General features: G+C 32.6%; 1 protein-coding gene across 3 annotated transcripts in view; it reads right to left on the bottom strand.

Annotated features, from left to right (window-relative positions):
• The window catches only part of LOC130893859 (connectin), a 619,332-nt gene that overhangs the window by 116,262 nt on the left and 488,933 nt on the right, over window positions 1-14,137 (bottom strand). For all 3 annotated transcript variants that reach the window (XM_057800277.1, XM_057800278.1, XM_057800279.1), the window contains one exon: window positions 11,776-12,562. In XM_057800277.1, the coding sequence (XP_057656260.1) occupies window positions 11,776-12,549 (774 nt within the window). In that variant the 5' untranslated portion in view covers window positions 12,550-12,562. The remainder of the gene's footprint in view (window positions 1-11,775; window positions 12,563-14,137) is intronic.

Below are 14,137 nucleotides of genomic sequence, written 5' to 3'. Positions count from 1 at the left end.
AAGGAAAATCATTCGATTGAAGTTTGTTGGGATCGATGAAACCTGTCAAAAACACTGTAAGAAATGTAATTAAATATTTAGTAGAAATGCGGATTAATTCGTAAGCATTAATAAGACAGAATATATCTAAGTCTATACATTCTCTTGACTTTCCTGACTATACTAGAGATTTTTTTAAAGGAACGTGAATGAAAAGATCTAAGAAAAAATTTGTATATATTTTCTGAACAAAAGATATAGATTTTGACTTCATGAAAAAATGTATGGTACAAGTTTTAGGAACCCACATGATTCTTTGAACACGATTTCGCGAAAAAAATGTTAATTGTCATTTAACCGCTATCCTGAAAAATTTTCACACTCTCAATACCATCGCATCGGTATAAGATACCGCTATATATAAATATGTGATATTACCCATATTGTTTTTTCGAAAATTGAAACTACCTTAAGTGTTTTGTTCTTTATTAAAAATCGCAAAATAAAATCGAAAAGTTCAAATAAACAAAATAAATGGATGAATTCTATATAGGCAAATATGTATACTTTTTTATTTTTCTCGATTTTACACACAATTGCTACAAATTTTCTTAGCATGATCCAACCAAATCGATTTTTCACATTCACGACAAACAAAAAATGTCTTTCGCTTCAATTTGTAGGGGCATAAGAAACAGGTTTTTTTAATCTGCAGTAGCTCATCGATTGGATCTTTTTCTTGGGGATCTTCTACTATTTGCGGTAGGCACTCCATACGACTTCTTAGCTCTCTTGGTAAACTAAGGTCTGCATTATATCGGTGTTGCATGGTTGGTGTGATTAAACTTTTTGCCTGTATTTTGAGCAGCTTGGGGCGATCTACTGGTTCTTAAATCTTATAACTTTGATTCAAAATGTAGGCGTGATTGAGCACATATTCATCATTTGTAGGAAAACAGCCATGGGCTATCAGCGAGTCTTCCTACAAGAAGAATAATTTTCGCATTTCTTATCTAAGCTATCTACACCTCTCTTGGACATATTGTAATCTGCAATCATTTCTGGCTTTCCGGTATCTGGGTTATCTTTTGGATAATGATGCATTGAATAAATTAGTAATACAGCCTCATTTTTCTTAGGAACATGGGAAAGCAGAGTAATGTTTTCTTTGAATCCGTATAATTAACTACCGATTTCTTTCTTTTTGTCTGGCAAAAAGAGGCAGGAATCATCGGCTTGTTCTTTTTCTATGTACCCAAAATTGTTAGTCCTCTGTTTTATAATTCTGTCACAAGTTGTAAACTTCTGAACCAATTATCTGCTGTCACGTTTCTATTGGTCTTTTCTATGGGCTTTACTAACCTCACTACATACTGAGTGGGAACCTGCAATTTTTTTTCCTATTGCTGATAATCTATGACTATCCGAACCTTTTCCACAATAAATGTAGGCATTATATACAAATAATTATTTCTGGCATCTGTGAGGTACATAATCTTTATGCCATATTTTTCAGGCTTTTTTGGCATGTACATTCCGAATCCGCATCGGCCTCTAAAACTCACTAGGCTCTCATCCACGCATCAAATGTCTCCAAGGAAAATTTTTTTTGGGAATTATCAATAAACTTCTTAAATAGACCAGAACGAGCTGCAGCTCTATCTTCCTCCATTCTCTCTGCTCTATCCGTGTCATTATCAAATCTCATTGTGACTAATAAAGTTTCAAACCTAATTACATCTCTTTCAGTGCCATCAGTAGCAAACAAACCCTCTAAACTATCTCCTCCTGCCTTAAAAATTTCTGTGTATGACAGCAATCCCAAAAAAGTTTTCATCTCAGCAACATCTACATCTTTCAATGGTGAATGGTCTTGTTTCTTGTACTTTGTCCGAATTTGAGAAAGTTCACGATTTGTCCAATGCACAACTCCATGTAGCATATCTGCGCTAAATAGTAGTTCCCATACTTGCAGAAGGCTTGCATTTTCTCCCGATGCTTTTGCTGGACCCCGTAACCCGGGTAAATTCTTCACTAAGTTGTGACTTCTTGTAAAAAAATCTTGTCTTCTTAGATTTTCTTCAAGTTCATTGTTTAATTCCTCATGTTCTTCTTCATTTCCGGATTGCTCCAAGTCTGTATCATGATCACTTTCAGAGACGTAACTTTCATCCCCATCGCTTATGAAATTATTGTCTTCTTCTAGTTGATTCAAGCAAAATTCCTCAAATTTTGGATTATCCGGATGCATCGACGATGTCATCGCCCTCTGTGACATCTCTATAAAAAAAACCGTAAAAAAACGAGAAACTCAAAAACAATAACAAAAATTCCAGCACTTACGCTACTCCCCGATATATCTCAAAAAATCGCTCCTAACTTACACGTGTTATTCCACTGACCATCAGCGCTCTACTAAAGTATGCATCAACGTAAACTTGGAAGGTACTGAGAGTCTCGAGGTCAGCAAAAATTCATTCCAAAAATATAACTAATAAAGTATTCGTATTAGTAACATGAGATCAGTATATTTCTAGCGATGGAAATAAAAGGAAATTAATTTTTTATATGCTAAAGAATATTTATCGAAGGAAAATAGTGACCTAAAACCACCGACGAAGATGTAACAGGACCCACAACAATAATTCTGAATTCCAGATTATTAATATGAATTATAAATAATTATGCACAATTATTATTTAAAAAATACACAGTGTAAAGGTGAACGTGAAGTTTGGAATAGATATAAAATATTCACTTTTTTCAATGATTTTAAATAGCATCTTATTACTAATACTAAGTATGAATGAATGATTGTAAGGAATGGAAATTAGAAATAGAATTAGAAACTATCAATTTGTATATTGAATTAGTAAAACTAATTGAAATGGTTCACGGAATAATGATACTAACATTTATTTCACATTTCTGCTATTTGATGGTTCAAGTTTGAAGAACATTTTATATAGCCCTTCTTTTTCCCGCTCGATATCAAAAACTCATTTTCCGACAAAATACAGGTCCTCACAAAATTCACTTTAAATACAGTAATGCTAGAAATTAACTGTCATAACAGCTTGGTAAGTAGACCTTGCAAGTTTGGATTTCTCCTCCAATATTTGATTCCAATTTTTCTAGCTCCAAATTGAAGTTTCAATCATCTTCATAAAATATTTTTAGATGTAGGTAGCACCAAATCTATACACTACATCACTATTGATAGATAAATTATTTCGCTATATCTTTATTATCCACCAAATGAATGCAAGGAAAATAATGATCGTTACCGTCTATTGTGCAACTAATGGATCAAACATAATAACAATATTTTCATACAAAAATATTATCGACGTCTTTTAAATTACTATTCTATCTATTGGAATAATAAACTTCTCTTTTTATTGAATAGGACAATACAAGCAGTGAAGTAAATAAAAAGAAATAAGTTATTATATATTTTCATAATGAGGAGTTCTTTATTTTATGATGTTCAAGAGGAAATTTTAAGAAATATACTGCACCAGAGATTAGAGTGAAGTAGAAATTTGTAACATAAATTGGTAATATGAATCCTTATTTATCAAGCAAAATTCACTCATCCTTAAATGAATGGAAGCCGTCAATACTGAATGTTAATAAAAATTGATCAATAAAACCATTGTTGAAAATATTGTAAGTTTCCGGCAAATTGTTTATGTTAACTGATAAAATTGCAAATTTATCAGTTAGAGAGGTTAGTTCTAATACTAATTTTAAAAAGTCTATTGAATCCAAGAAACTGAAAAACTGTACGTAAATATAATTCTCTGTCTTATATAGGGTGAGTTTTATGTATGGGACGCCGCAATTATCTCGGAAACTGCTTGTAAGATATACTCGTCAATGAAAATACGATTACAAATGTACAAGAAACTTGTGATACGGCCGGAATTATGGTGGTATCTTCAAACGTAATCACTTCGATATATCATAAAAACAAGAATGTAATCGAAACCTTCGACTTTTAAGAAAGAAAAGTTACTTTTTGATCTATGAATACATCATCGGGGTATTTTTGGCTTCTATAAGTGTAATATTTATTGATAATTTATTAAAACGCAAAACGATAATTGGTAAATATTATCCTAATCTGCTGACAAGTTTTAATGCCGAACTATAGAGGAAACGACCGCAATTTGTTTGAACAAACGTTTGTTCTATTATGACAATGCGTCTCTTATAACCCCAACTGCGTTGCGATTTATTACCTTATCCGTCATATCCAACTAACTCTCTTCCGGTAACTTTCTCATAAAAAAGTCACTTCTCCTACAAACCGCTCTCGTATGTATGAGTTTGAAATACATGAATCCGATATTTGAGATCCTATGGTCAATTCAGTATGAAACTTTGAAAAAATATTCAAATTTTATATGATAAGACTCATTTTGTTTCTACTATTTTCTATGTGCCGCGTTTACTCTTGTCAGTAGTGCCAATATTCAACGAACCAATAAAAGATGAATAACCTTCATTGCTCAATATGAATGAGATTTTTTAATAACTGTGTAAATTTTGCAAAATACTCATGAGAAACTGATGAAATGTATCTTTCGTCAACAATATATAATTACAAAATCATTCTAAAATTCATCAAAAATTCTCTCATCTCTCTGTACGTGTTTGTATCTTCCATATCTCTTTCAAGGATTTTTTATCAACATAACTATAAAATTAGCTTATTTTATATACGACGACTACTTCAAAAATGATAATTTTTGTCTCTGATGTAAAGTTTCTTGTGCAGGGGCAGTAGTTCTTAAGTAGCAGCCATCGTATTATATTAGATCACATATACCTGGAAAATTGGTTATAATATATAACACACATTGACGTTATTTGTTATAATTAATGGATTTATTGGATTTAAGAAAAAAGCATCTCTATTTCAAATTATTTTGTTCACTTACCAAAATATTGACACTAAAATTTTCACTGTTCAACTGAATGAATTAACACAATAACATGAGAAGAGCTTGCTTTCGAAATATGCAATTTATTTGTACAACCTGAGGAAATTAAATCTTTCAACTAACAGCTTCTCAACGTGACATAAGTGAGGTCATCCCCATCTGAAATAATCGTTAAAATTTTACCGTTCATTTATCAACAAAGTATACTTTACAGTAAGAAAAGCAAGTGATGAGAAAAAGTTTCAACCTCCGAAAACTACCCATTCTCCTCCATTTACTAATGTGGATCTTGGTTAGAATTTTTGGAACCGTTAGTGATATTCATACTGAACACACTATTTATTAATACCACTACATTAACATTCATATTTACACTGTTTGACGTGCGTTTCGATAAAGTACATCACCTTTATTTTTATGTTCATGGGAATTCCAGAATAAATCACTGGCACAAATATACCACCACAAATTTTTGAATATTTATAATTAAACGTATGTTTTTCTGATATTTCGTAGTTCGTTAATGCAATTTTTTTTTCATCGTATTAATGACCTCTATTTTCTAGACACTGAGATGTCTGTCCTACGTAGACAGCATCACAATCATTATAAGGTACTTGATATGTTATATTACTTCTTTCGGTTATGAGGTTTTAGTTTTTCTTGCTAAAATGCCAGAATTACTTCAATTTATCAATTTATATTCGATAACATGTTGTCTGAGGATATGATAATTTTCCAGAAATATCATACGAGTGCATCTGGAATTGTGAGTTCATCATTCTGTAATGAATAACCCCAGGATAAAAATATTTTGGAGGATTGTCTAGATATATTTCAAATTAGTAATCTAAGAAATAACAAAAAAAGTCTTCAAGACTGATTAAAATAATAAATGCTGGTATGGACATAAACGTACAGAAATGTGAAGGAAAGTTGACGTTTCTAATCAAGGATTTGATTTTGAAACAAAAAAACAGAAAATTTGACTAAATTGGTGAAATCTTTATTGGAATCGATAGAACAATCAATATGATTTGATGTTTGAAAATGATTTCATGCAAATGTTGTCTGCGGCTCCACTTTAGATAGCCCATGCGCAAGGTCCAATTTTTGCACACTCTCTCCAACATGTCGGCCAATATTTCACGAATAAATGCTTCAATATTTGCTTCTAGTGTGTTCATTGTTGCTGGTTTATCCCTGTAGATATTAGCCTTAACACGGTCCCACAAGAAATATTCCAAACGCGTTAAATCACAAGATCTCGGCGGCCAATTCACGGGCCCCAAATGTGAGATGTTCTGTTCACCGAAGGCGGCTGTCAATTTTACCATTGTCTCACGTGCTGTGTGCCATGTGACACACAACATTGTTGAAATCACTTGTCAGGCATGTCCAATTCTTCCATTTTGGGCAAAAAAAAATCGTCAATCATCACTCGGTAGCGCTCGCCATTTACAGTAACGTTCTGGGCATCGTCGCTTTTGAAGAAGTACGACCCGATGATGCCACCGGCCCAAAATCCACACCAAACAGTAACTTTTTCGGGATGCATTGGTAGCTTCTGCCATGCTTCTGCCTGGTCTTTACTCCAGATGCGGCAATTTTGCTTGTTGACGTATCCATTCAATCAGAAATGAACACTGTCGCTGAACATAATTTTTCAATAAAAAAGTTTTTTTGCCAATGCCCATTCACCAAATGTTAAACGTTGTGTGAATAGTGTGAATTGGGTTCGAAATTTATTCATAAACTTCCGATTAGTTTCCTCAGTAGGCCGACCAAACTTCCCATGAATTGAAAGAAGTGCACCGAGCATGAATTTTGATAGTAAAATTCAATAACTTGCAAGCGTTGTTCGTTCGTAAGTCGATTGATGATTAAATTATAGACCAAACTGAATAAGTTTGACAATCACATAAGACACGATTCATACGTGATCTGTCAAAAAATGTGTTGCCGAAAATATACCAACAAAATAATCACTCTTTATTATTTCGATGGAAATCCATATTGAATGAAAGTGAAATTCATTGTAATGGATGAAAGCGTACAAGATGAAATTATTAGAACACGTTTGTCATGTATGAAAAACTAGCTGAAGAATTAATAAACATAGTGACAACTACCATAAATTATGAGCGTTTCAAATTTTATCCCACTGTGATTAAACTTACTGTATACATGACACTCTCACTGAAAAATTCTATCAAATAGAGAAACAAGCTGTCTCACTCACAGAGTTATTTGTCTAAAGTGTGGTAGAAGCACCAGTTACTAAGAGCTCATAATTTTCACTGCTACCAGTCATTCGTTTTTCAGCTTCATAGTTCTATGATTAATTTCTATCTACCAGCATTGAGTCCTCAAGCATTTATTTATCATTCAAATTAATCTTTTATTCAAATTATACGTTATCTACAAGAAGAATATTTTTCCTTCCAATCCTGATATGTAATGAACAATAATTATAGATCGAATAACAGCCAATATAAAATAAATCTCATTGTAACTTCCTTTTATTGGAAAACGATTTTTTTATGCTAAGGTAAAATAAGTAAACCACTGTGAACGTTTTCGTACTTGATAAAATTCCCTTTTTCTAGGAACCAAATATATTTTCCGAACTCTATCAAGCGGCTATGTCCGAATAGTCCATTATTTGGGTCGAAACGTGAGAAAACCTCGACTGGCAAGGAGTCTGATAAATAAGTGAACAATTTAATCCACAAGAAGCACTACAAGCATAATAAAATAGTCGGTACACGGTAACGAATAAAGTATGAATAATGGTTCGGTTTGGATGGATACGAAGATTTATTTGACAACGGTTTAATTCTCAAATTGATTTAAGATATCTCCTCAAAATACTTCCATATCGATTATTTGTATCGTATATTGGGAAATAATATGCCCTGATTCATAGAATGAAAATGGCATATGAAGTGAAATCATTCATTTCATAAAAAAAGCACGTATAAAATAAGGAAAACACAGGCATGTCATACCTGACAGAGAGCGTGAGAATATTCTCATCTCTTCTGCTCAGTGCGTGTTTTTCACAAAAATAGGAGAATGAGGAAATTTTCAATTTGAAATTTGGGGCACTGTTCGAGGCTGGAATTTGAAAAAAATGACATATTCATGTTCAGGAGGGTCAATATATGTAAAAAAAGACCCTAAGAACGTCAAAATTGTTCACCCCACATATGCACGGGGGATGGAACCTCAATAATCCACCACCTTCTCCTGATCTCTAAATTTTCTTTTGGCACCATTGCCCAACAAACCCATTTTCATGCTTCTATCATCAATTGCCACTTTTTTGCAGTTTGCCACTGCACTATAAAGGCTTAAGCTCTCCGTACCACTTCCGTGGTTGTGGTGCATAAACGCATCTCTGGAGACCTTGCCGGTCACAGAATAGGTCCATTTCGTCCAATCCATTGGTGCGGATAATTTGCGTTTAACTAGTCCCGCTCTGAGAGATGAAAGTGCGCTAGATATCTGTCATTTTGAAATATCATACGTCTTCGAGTATTTGAGGGTAAGTCTTCCAGCAACACAAGCAGATCTTCTTGCAAAAATTGCAGATACGTTTGAGCATTTAAAGTATTAGGCAGGTAGTGTGCCAATAAATGTCGCGTCTATGACGCCTGCCCAAACACTAAGATTGAACTTTCTTTGAAAGGTTGTTTTTGTGGGGATTTTGTTCCTTCTGTTCTCAGTAGTGAAGATAGTAGTGAAGTTTGTTATAACTTCTCTATCAAATCGGGACTCGCCTTTCCATAGGATCTTTTTTAAAATGTCACGATCCTCAATTTCTTGATTTAATAAAAAACGGCAAAACATCATGTGTCGTACGGGATCCCCTTCTTCAAGACCTTGTACGGGTGTGTAGTGAAATGGGTGTCTTCCATCAGAATGAACCACTGACCATACTTTCCAAGTAGTCAAATTAAGCTGATTGGTCACTTTTGAAATCCTGGTAGTTGGGTCAGCAGAAAACGCATCCAAAATTTATTAATCGACTTCTACTGGTAGCTCTGCTGTAGAGACACGAGGTTCTCTGTGCTGCCCCGCGCCCCATTTAGAAAGCCTTTTAAATGTATCGCGAAACACTTGGGCATTGGGTAATCTCCTTCGAGGATAGCGTTTACCATAGAGTTCACGCGCCCGAGCTGCATTTCCGTCAGCAAACATGTAAATGTACACAATGTCTCTACATCTTTGTGGATGTAGCCAGCGTAAAATCAATGCGATTAACTTTAAAAAAAAAATAGTCCAAAAGTACAATGCCGTTTTACCAGCGGATCTCTACTTAACACGGAGCAGAAACATTAATGATTTGTCTTTTTGTAAAGATAAAATTACATAGAAGTCTTCAAAGTATTTTGGATAAAAATAGCATTGGTATTTTTCTTATTTTAAAGCTACGGAAACTAATTTGTTTCGAAAAAAAGTAACTAATTGACTAATTCATTCGCTCGCGGTTGCCTTCCATTTGTTGGATCCTTTCTTAATCATTCATAAGTATTAACGTCAGATAACATTTAATTCATGCCTTCGAAATAGTCCTTTTTATCTATGATTTACGTTCCATTTCCCATATCTGAACCAGTTACAATGATATCATTTTTTGCACGAAGGAATAGGTTTGTTTTATAGAAGTCTCTCCTGTCACATGGTAATAGAAATTTGTTGATATAATAAAAGTTCTAGATCTAAGGTCACACAAGAGTTAAAATTCTTCGTGAAATGACGCCTTTATAGTTTGTTGTTTGTTCACGTAAGTTATGAAATTTCATAATAATCCTAATTTTTCCCATTGTTAAAACATACATTATATCTACAAGTGGCCCTATGTTCGAAACTATGCACTATTTCCAGTGGCAAAATAGACTTTATCCAGTTTTCAAAGATTAATTTAGAAATTGGAGGAACTCTTTGAAAATTAGAAAAATAATTGGTAACTCATCCACACATATCAAAGACAAGACACCTTAACTCCATTATTCTAATGTGATTCATCAAATAAATTATTTAAACTGCAATAAGAGTTTCATTGGTATGACTAAACAATACTTAAAATCCAGAATATCCATCATGAATATAATTGTCGAGAACATAATAAGAATAAAAAGGATAAAACAACTGTAGCTCAACATCATTTCACTGATGGTAGCAACTTCAATTTTGATGATTGAAAATTCTGGATAAAGAACATAAATACGCAAAAATAACCATCAGCGAAATGATATACACAAAACTGAATGATACAGTGAATAACCTATCTATTCAATGTTTGAGTATTGGTTTCTTTGAATAACTTTTTCATTGTTCTTCTGTTTTATACAAAAAAGATTTTATTTTTTTTATCTTAAATAGTTTGCCTTAGATGCAGTATGCCCTTATGATGTATATATATATTTATAGATATTTACATATTTACTCCATCTGGTTATTGCTATACTTCCAATTTCACCATTTTTTGTTTACTTATTTATCTTCATCATCGGTTGAGTTATAATGTTCCCATATATTTTTACCCTTGATAAAGATCAAATAAAATATCGAAAAGTTGGCATTTTATTTTGAGTCCTCAACCCGCATCACCATTCGACATTAATACTATTACAAGAAAGGATAATAATTTCAACAATGACATATTAAATAATGATTAGAAATGATTGTTTAAAAAATATGTTATCAAGTTGAAGTGGTACTAATGGTGTACCCTATATATTCATAAGATGTCCTTAATTATTTGAAAAAACATTTTTATTCAAATTCCATTACATGTTTAATATAATAATCTATTCAGAAATTGTTTAGGGCTTATTATCAATGTACTTACCGAGGCGTGAATTGAATGATTCATAACTAATTTATATTCATGGAAATTATAGAGCAAGAGAATTTCATACCTACACGGAAAGAGCTTAAGCAATTTTATGCATCAATATACTGCAATAAACAACAGTGTTCCGCAACCAAATAAGTATACTTTAATTAACTTCATAATAATCAAAAGTCGCATCTATTCGAAAATTATGAAATTTTGAATTTATTTAAATACATACAGTTTATTTTTAAAAATAAAATGTATACTGTGTAAATAGTTGATTCCGTTATTGAAGCTGGAAATTTTTTGACAAGATGACCGGTGAGTATGTAGTGGATACAAAAGCAATTTTTTGATTGATAATTTTTTTTTGATCAACTTTGACAAATTTTCATTTTCATATACAGATTAACCTTAACATTTTTTGAGTTACAGGTACTAGAAAGTATCTAGTTTCCAACATGTCAAAGTCAAAAACCAGAATGGAGTGAGGAACTACACTGAACCTGTTATCCAATAGAATGAAATAGTTTTCGATATTTTAATTCAATACCGATATTGCATATTTTCATTCATAATTACTTGCGAAGTATCTGTGAGAAAAGTTCTTTTCAAGTCTTTTAAATACGTAGCCGCAGCACGTGAAACTTTTCAAATTTTAAAAATGACTAGGATGATCGAGACACTCGGCACCCACTTCTGCTTTAGTACGGGTTTTGCTTATCAAATTTGCCTTAGCAAAGATGATTGCTTAACTCATAACTCTATCGCAAATTTAGTCTTTTAAAAAAGTCGCTTGTGAAAGCTGGTTTATCTACTAAATGACAAATGACTTTGTGTAACTGTTTGGACTTGATTAATCAAAAAATATGATTAACCCTACTATTTAGTTTCTATTACCAATATATTTTTTATTTGGGAGACTTGGAGGAATATCTTCAAAGTTACCTATTGGAAGTTTCCTACATAATTAATAATAAACATTCAAAAACTCACCTCGATATCCCATAGCTCGGAGAAGACACTTGAAACTAAATTCACTATTTTATTAACACTCAAATCCATCACTTTCAACTTTGATAATCCAAAGAATGTCAAATTATTTATATCGCATATGTAATTTTCCGACAAGTCCAATTCCAAAACGTTTCCCAACGAAGAGAAAGCCTTGTCTTCAATTTTCGAAATGTTATTGCTGTTCAACCGCACATATTTCAATTCCGGAACATTGAAAAAAACGTAGTTTGGTATCGAACGAATTCGGTTACCACTCAAATCAAGTTCCTTCAATGAAAGTAAATTAGCTATAGAGAAATTTTCCAGTATTTCAATTTGGTTTTTGCATAATGTCAGTTTTTGTATAGATGTCGAGTTAGCAAGAACGTGCTTTTCCAATTTATCAAGAAGAGCGAACGATATCGTGAAGTTCCTCATAAAAAGCATTTTCTGAAGAAACTGCGGCGGAATACTTTTCAACTGACCTTGATGACTTGCTATTATACTGAAATCTGACAAATACGGCTGAGTCTCAACGATCAGCCTCCAAATTAAACTATCTTTATTCACCGGTTCGAATATCCAACACTCTGCTGACAAAACTTGATACTTGTCCTTAGTACAGAAACATCGTATACTGTTAGTATCGGTGGGTTCTAAGCTGCACAAACTGTTAGGTTTCACTGCTTTCGGTTTTGATTTACTCCTTGAGCGAATTTGAGCGAAGGTTGCATCGTTCATCCATAGAATAGCGAAAAATATTACCAGTCTCATGTTGACGCACCACCTGAAAGAAGAAGTGAATCGATTAATATCACCAATATCATTAAAATTTGTATGTACAATGTATATATTATGTAACAAAATCCTTTCATGCATTTCTTGATTTTGTGCGGGAAATACAGGGCGGCATTCAATACGGAAAAACCCCAGCTATTGTTTTCAACCAATCCAACCCACTCAATTTCTACTTAATGAGTTTGATGGGACGCCTTAAGAACCGTGAACTTATTGGAAACGTGGCAATGAAACACCGAAGTGGACTAACTTTAATATATTTTTATATTTTCCGAGCCTTCATCGCCTGCGACTGAAATTATGGTCAAATACAATATACTTATTTTATATAACATTTTCAAAAGAATAATAGTCGATATATGATGATTAAAATATTTGTAGAATACATGAAAACATATTAGTATATATCTTAAAAACATTATTAAAAACATTAAAACAATTAGAATCAATGTTTTTACCTCGATATTTCAATAAAACGATATTATACCAGGTGTATTGAAATAAACTAATTAATCAATTCATGGTAAAAATGACTGAGGTTTTTTATATCTTGTCTATAAATCACAAAATATTCATCTTGTTTTATGTGAATCATTTCTTTGATTAATAATTTTTGGTAATTCGTGTCTTGAGCTAAGATTTTTGTTTTTTCAGAATCAAAATCATGATGTTCATTTTTTTCATGTTTGTGTAGAGCAGTTGATGCATTTTGGTTCATTTGTGATCATTTATTCTGTTTTCCAAGTAAGATATAGCACATCAGAAAGATATTTGATGATATTATCAACACAACTAAATTAAAAATTTGATGGAATGACTACAATAGATAGTTTCTGTCCGATTATTAAATACTTGTATCAGACTTTTTTATATTGCTGATGGTCGATATCACTTGATGACATATTTTATATCTTCAACTCCTTCGATTATCACTCTTGAAGATAGGCCAGTCGATGAGATGATTCTTTGATGAAAGTTAATCGCTCATAAGAGGTACCATGGTTACTTTGTTCCATTTGGTTGTGACAGGTATATTTAGAAACCTCACAACTCCAATTAGTTTCGAAAAGACGAATCAATGTTTCAGGTCTTCTTCTATTTACGCAGTAGACAAAATGGTACCAATATTTTTGCAATATCGAAACACTGTTTCAAAGACAATAATCATGACGAAAGTTGGAGACAAATAAACATCTAGTTACGAATCACATTTAGCAATGCGTTTTTTGGCTCCCACGAAAATGTCAGAATACTTTGGCTTGAAGGTTGAAATTAATGTAGTTATGGATGTGTCTAATTTCCTTATTTCAAAAAAATTTTATGCAAACAGTTTTTTACTACTTCAAGTACTCGGTATATTTAAATCTTAATCGTTTTCTTTTACTCTATCAGACCCCAAATAGCGGGCGAATTAACATTATCAGTAGTAATCTTGATCTGAACTAAGTTTTTGTGTGTATTAGGTTTCTTTATCCTCTTGGGACTAGATTCTCATCAATATCCGAGCAGCTATCCTGTCAAATAAATGTAACGTGAAATATCTCGTGGACTAATTTGGTGATTG

Source organism: Diorhabda carinulata, chromosome 5 (genome assembly GCF_026250575.1).
Source record: "Diorhabda carinulata isolate Delta chromosome 5, icDioCari1.1, whole genome shotgun sequence".
Classification (NCBI taxonomy): Eukaryota; Metazoa; Arthropoda; class Insecta; order Coleoptera; family Chrysomelidae; genus Diorhabda; species Diorhabda carinulata.
Note: the sequence above shows the minus strand (reverse complement) of the source record. Positions and strands in the feature narration are given on the sequence as shown.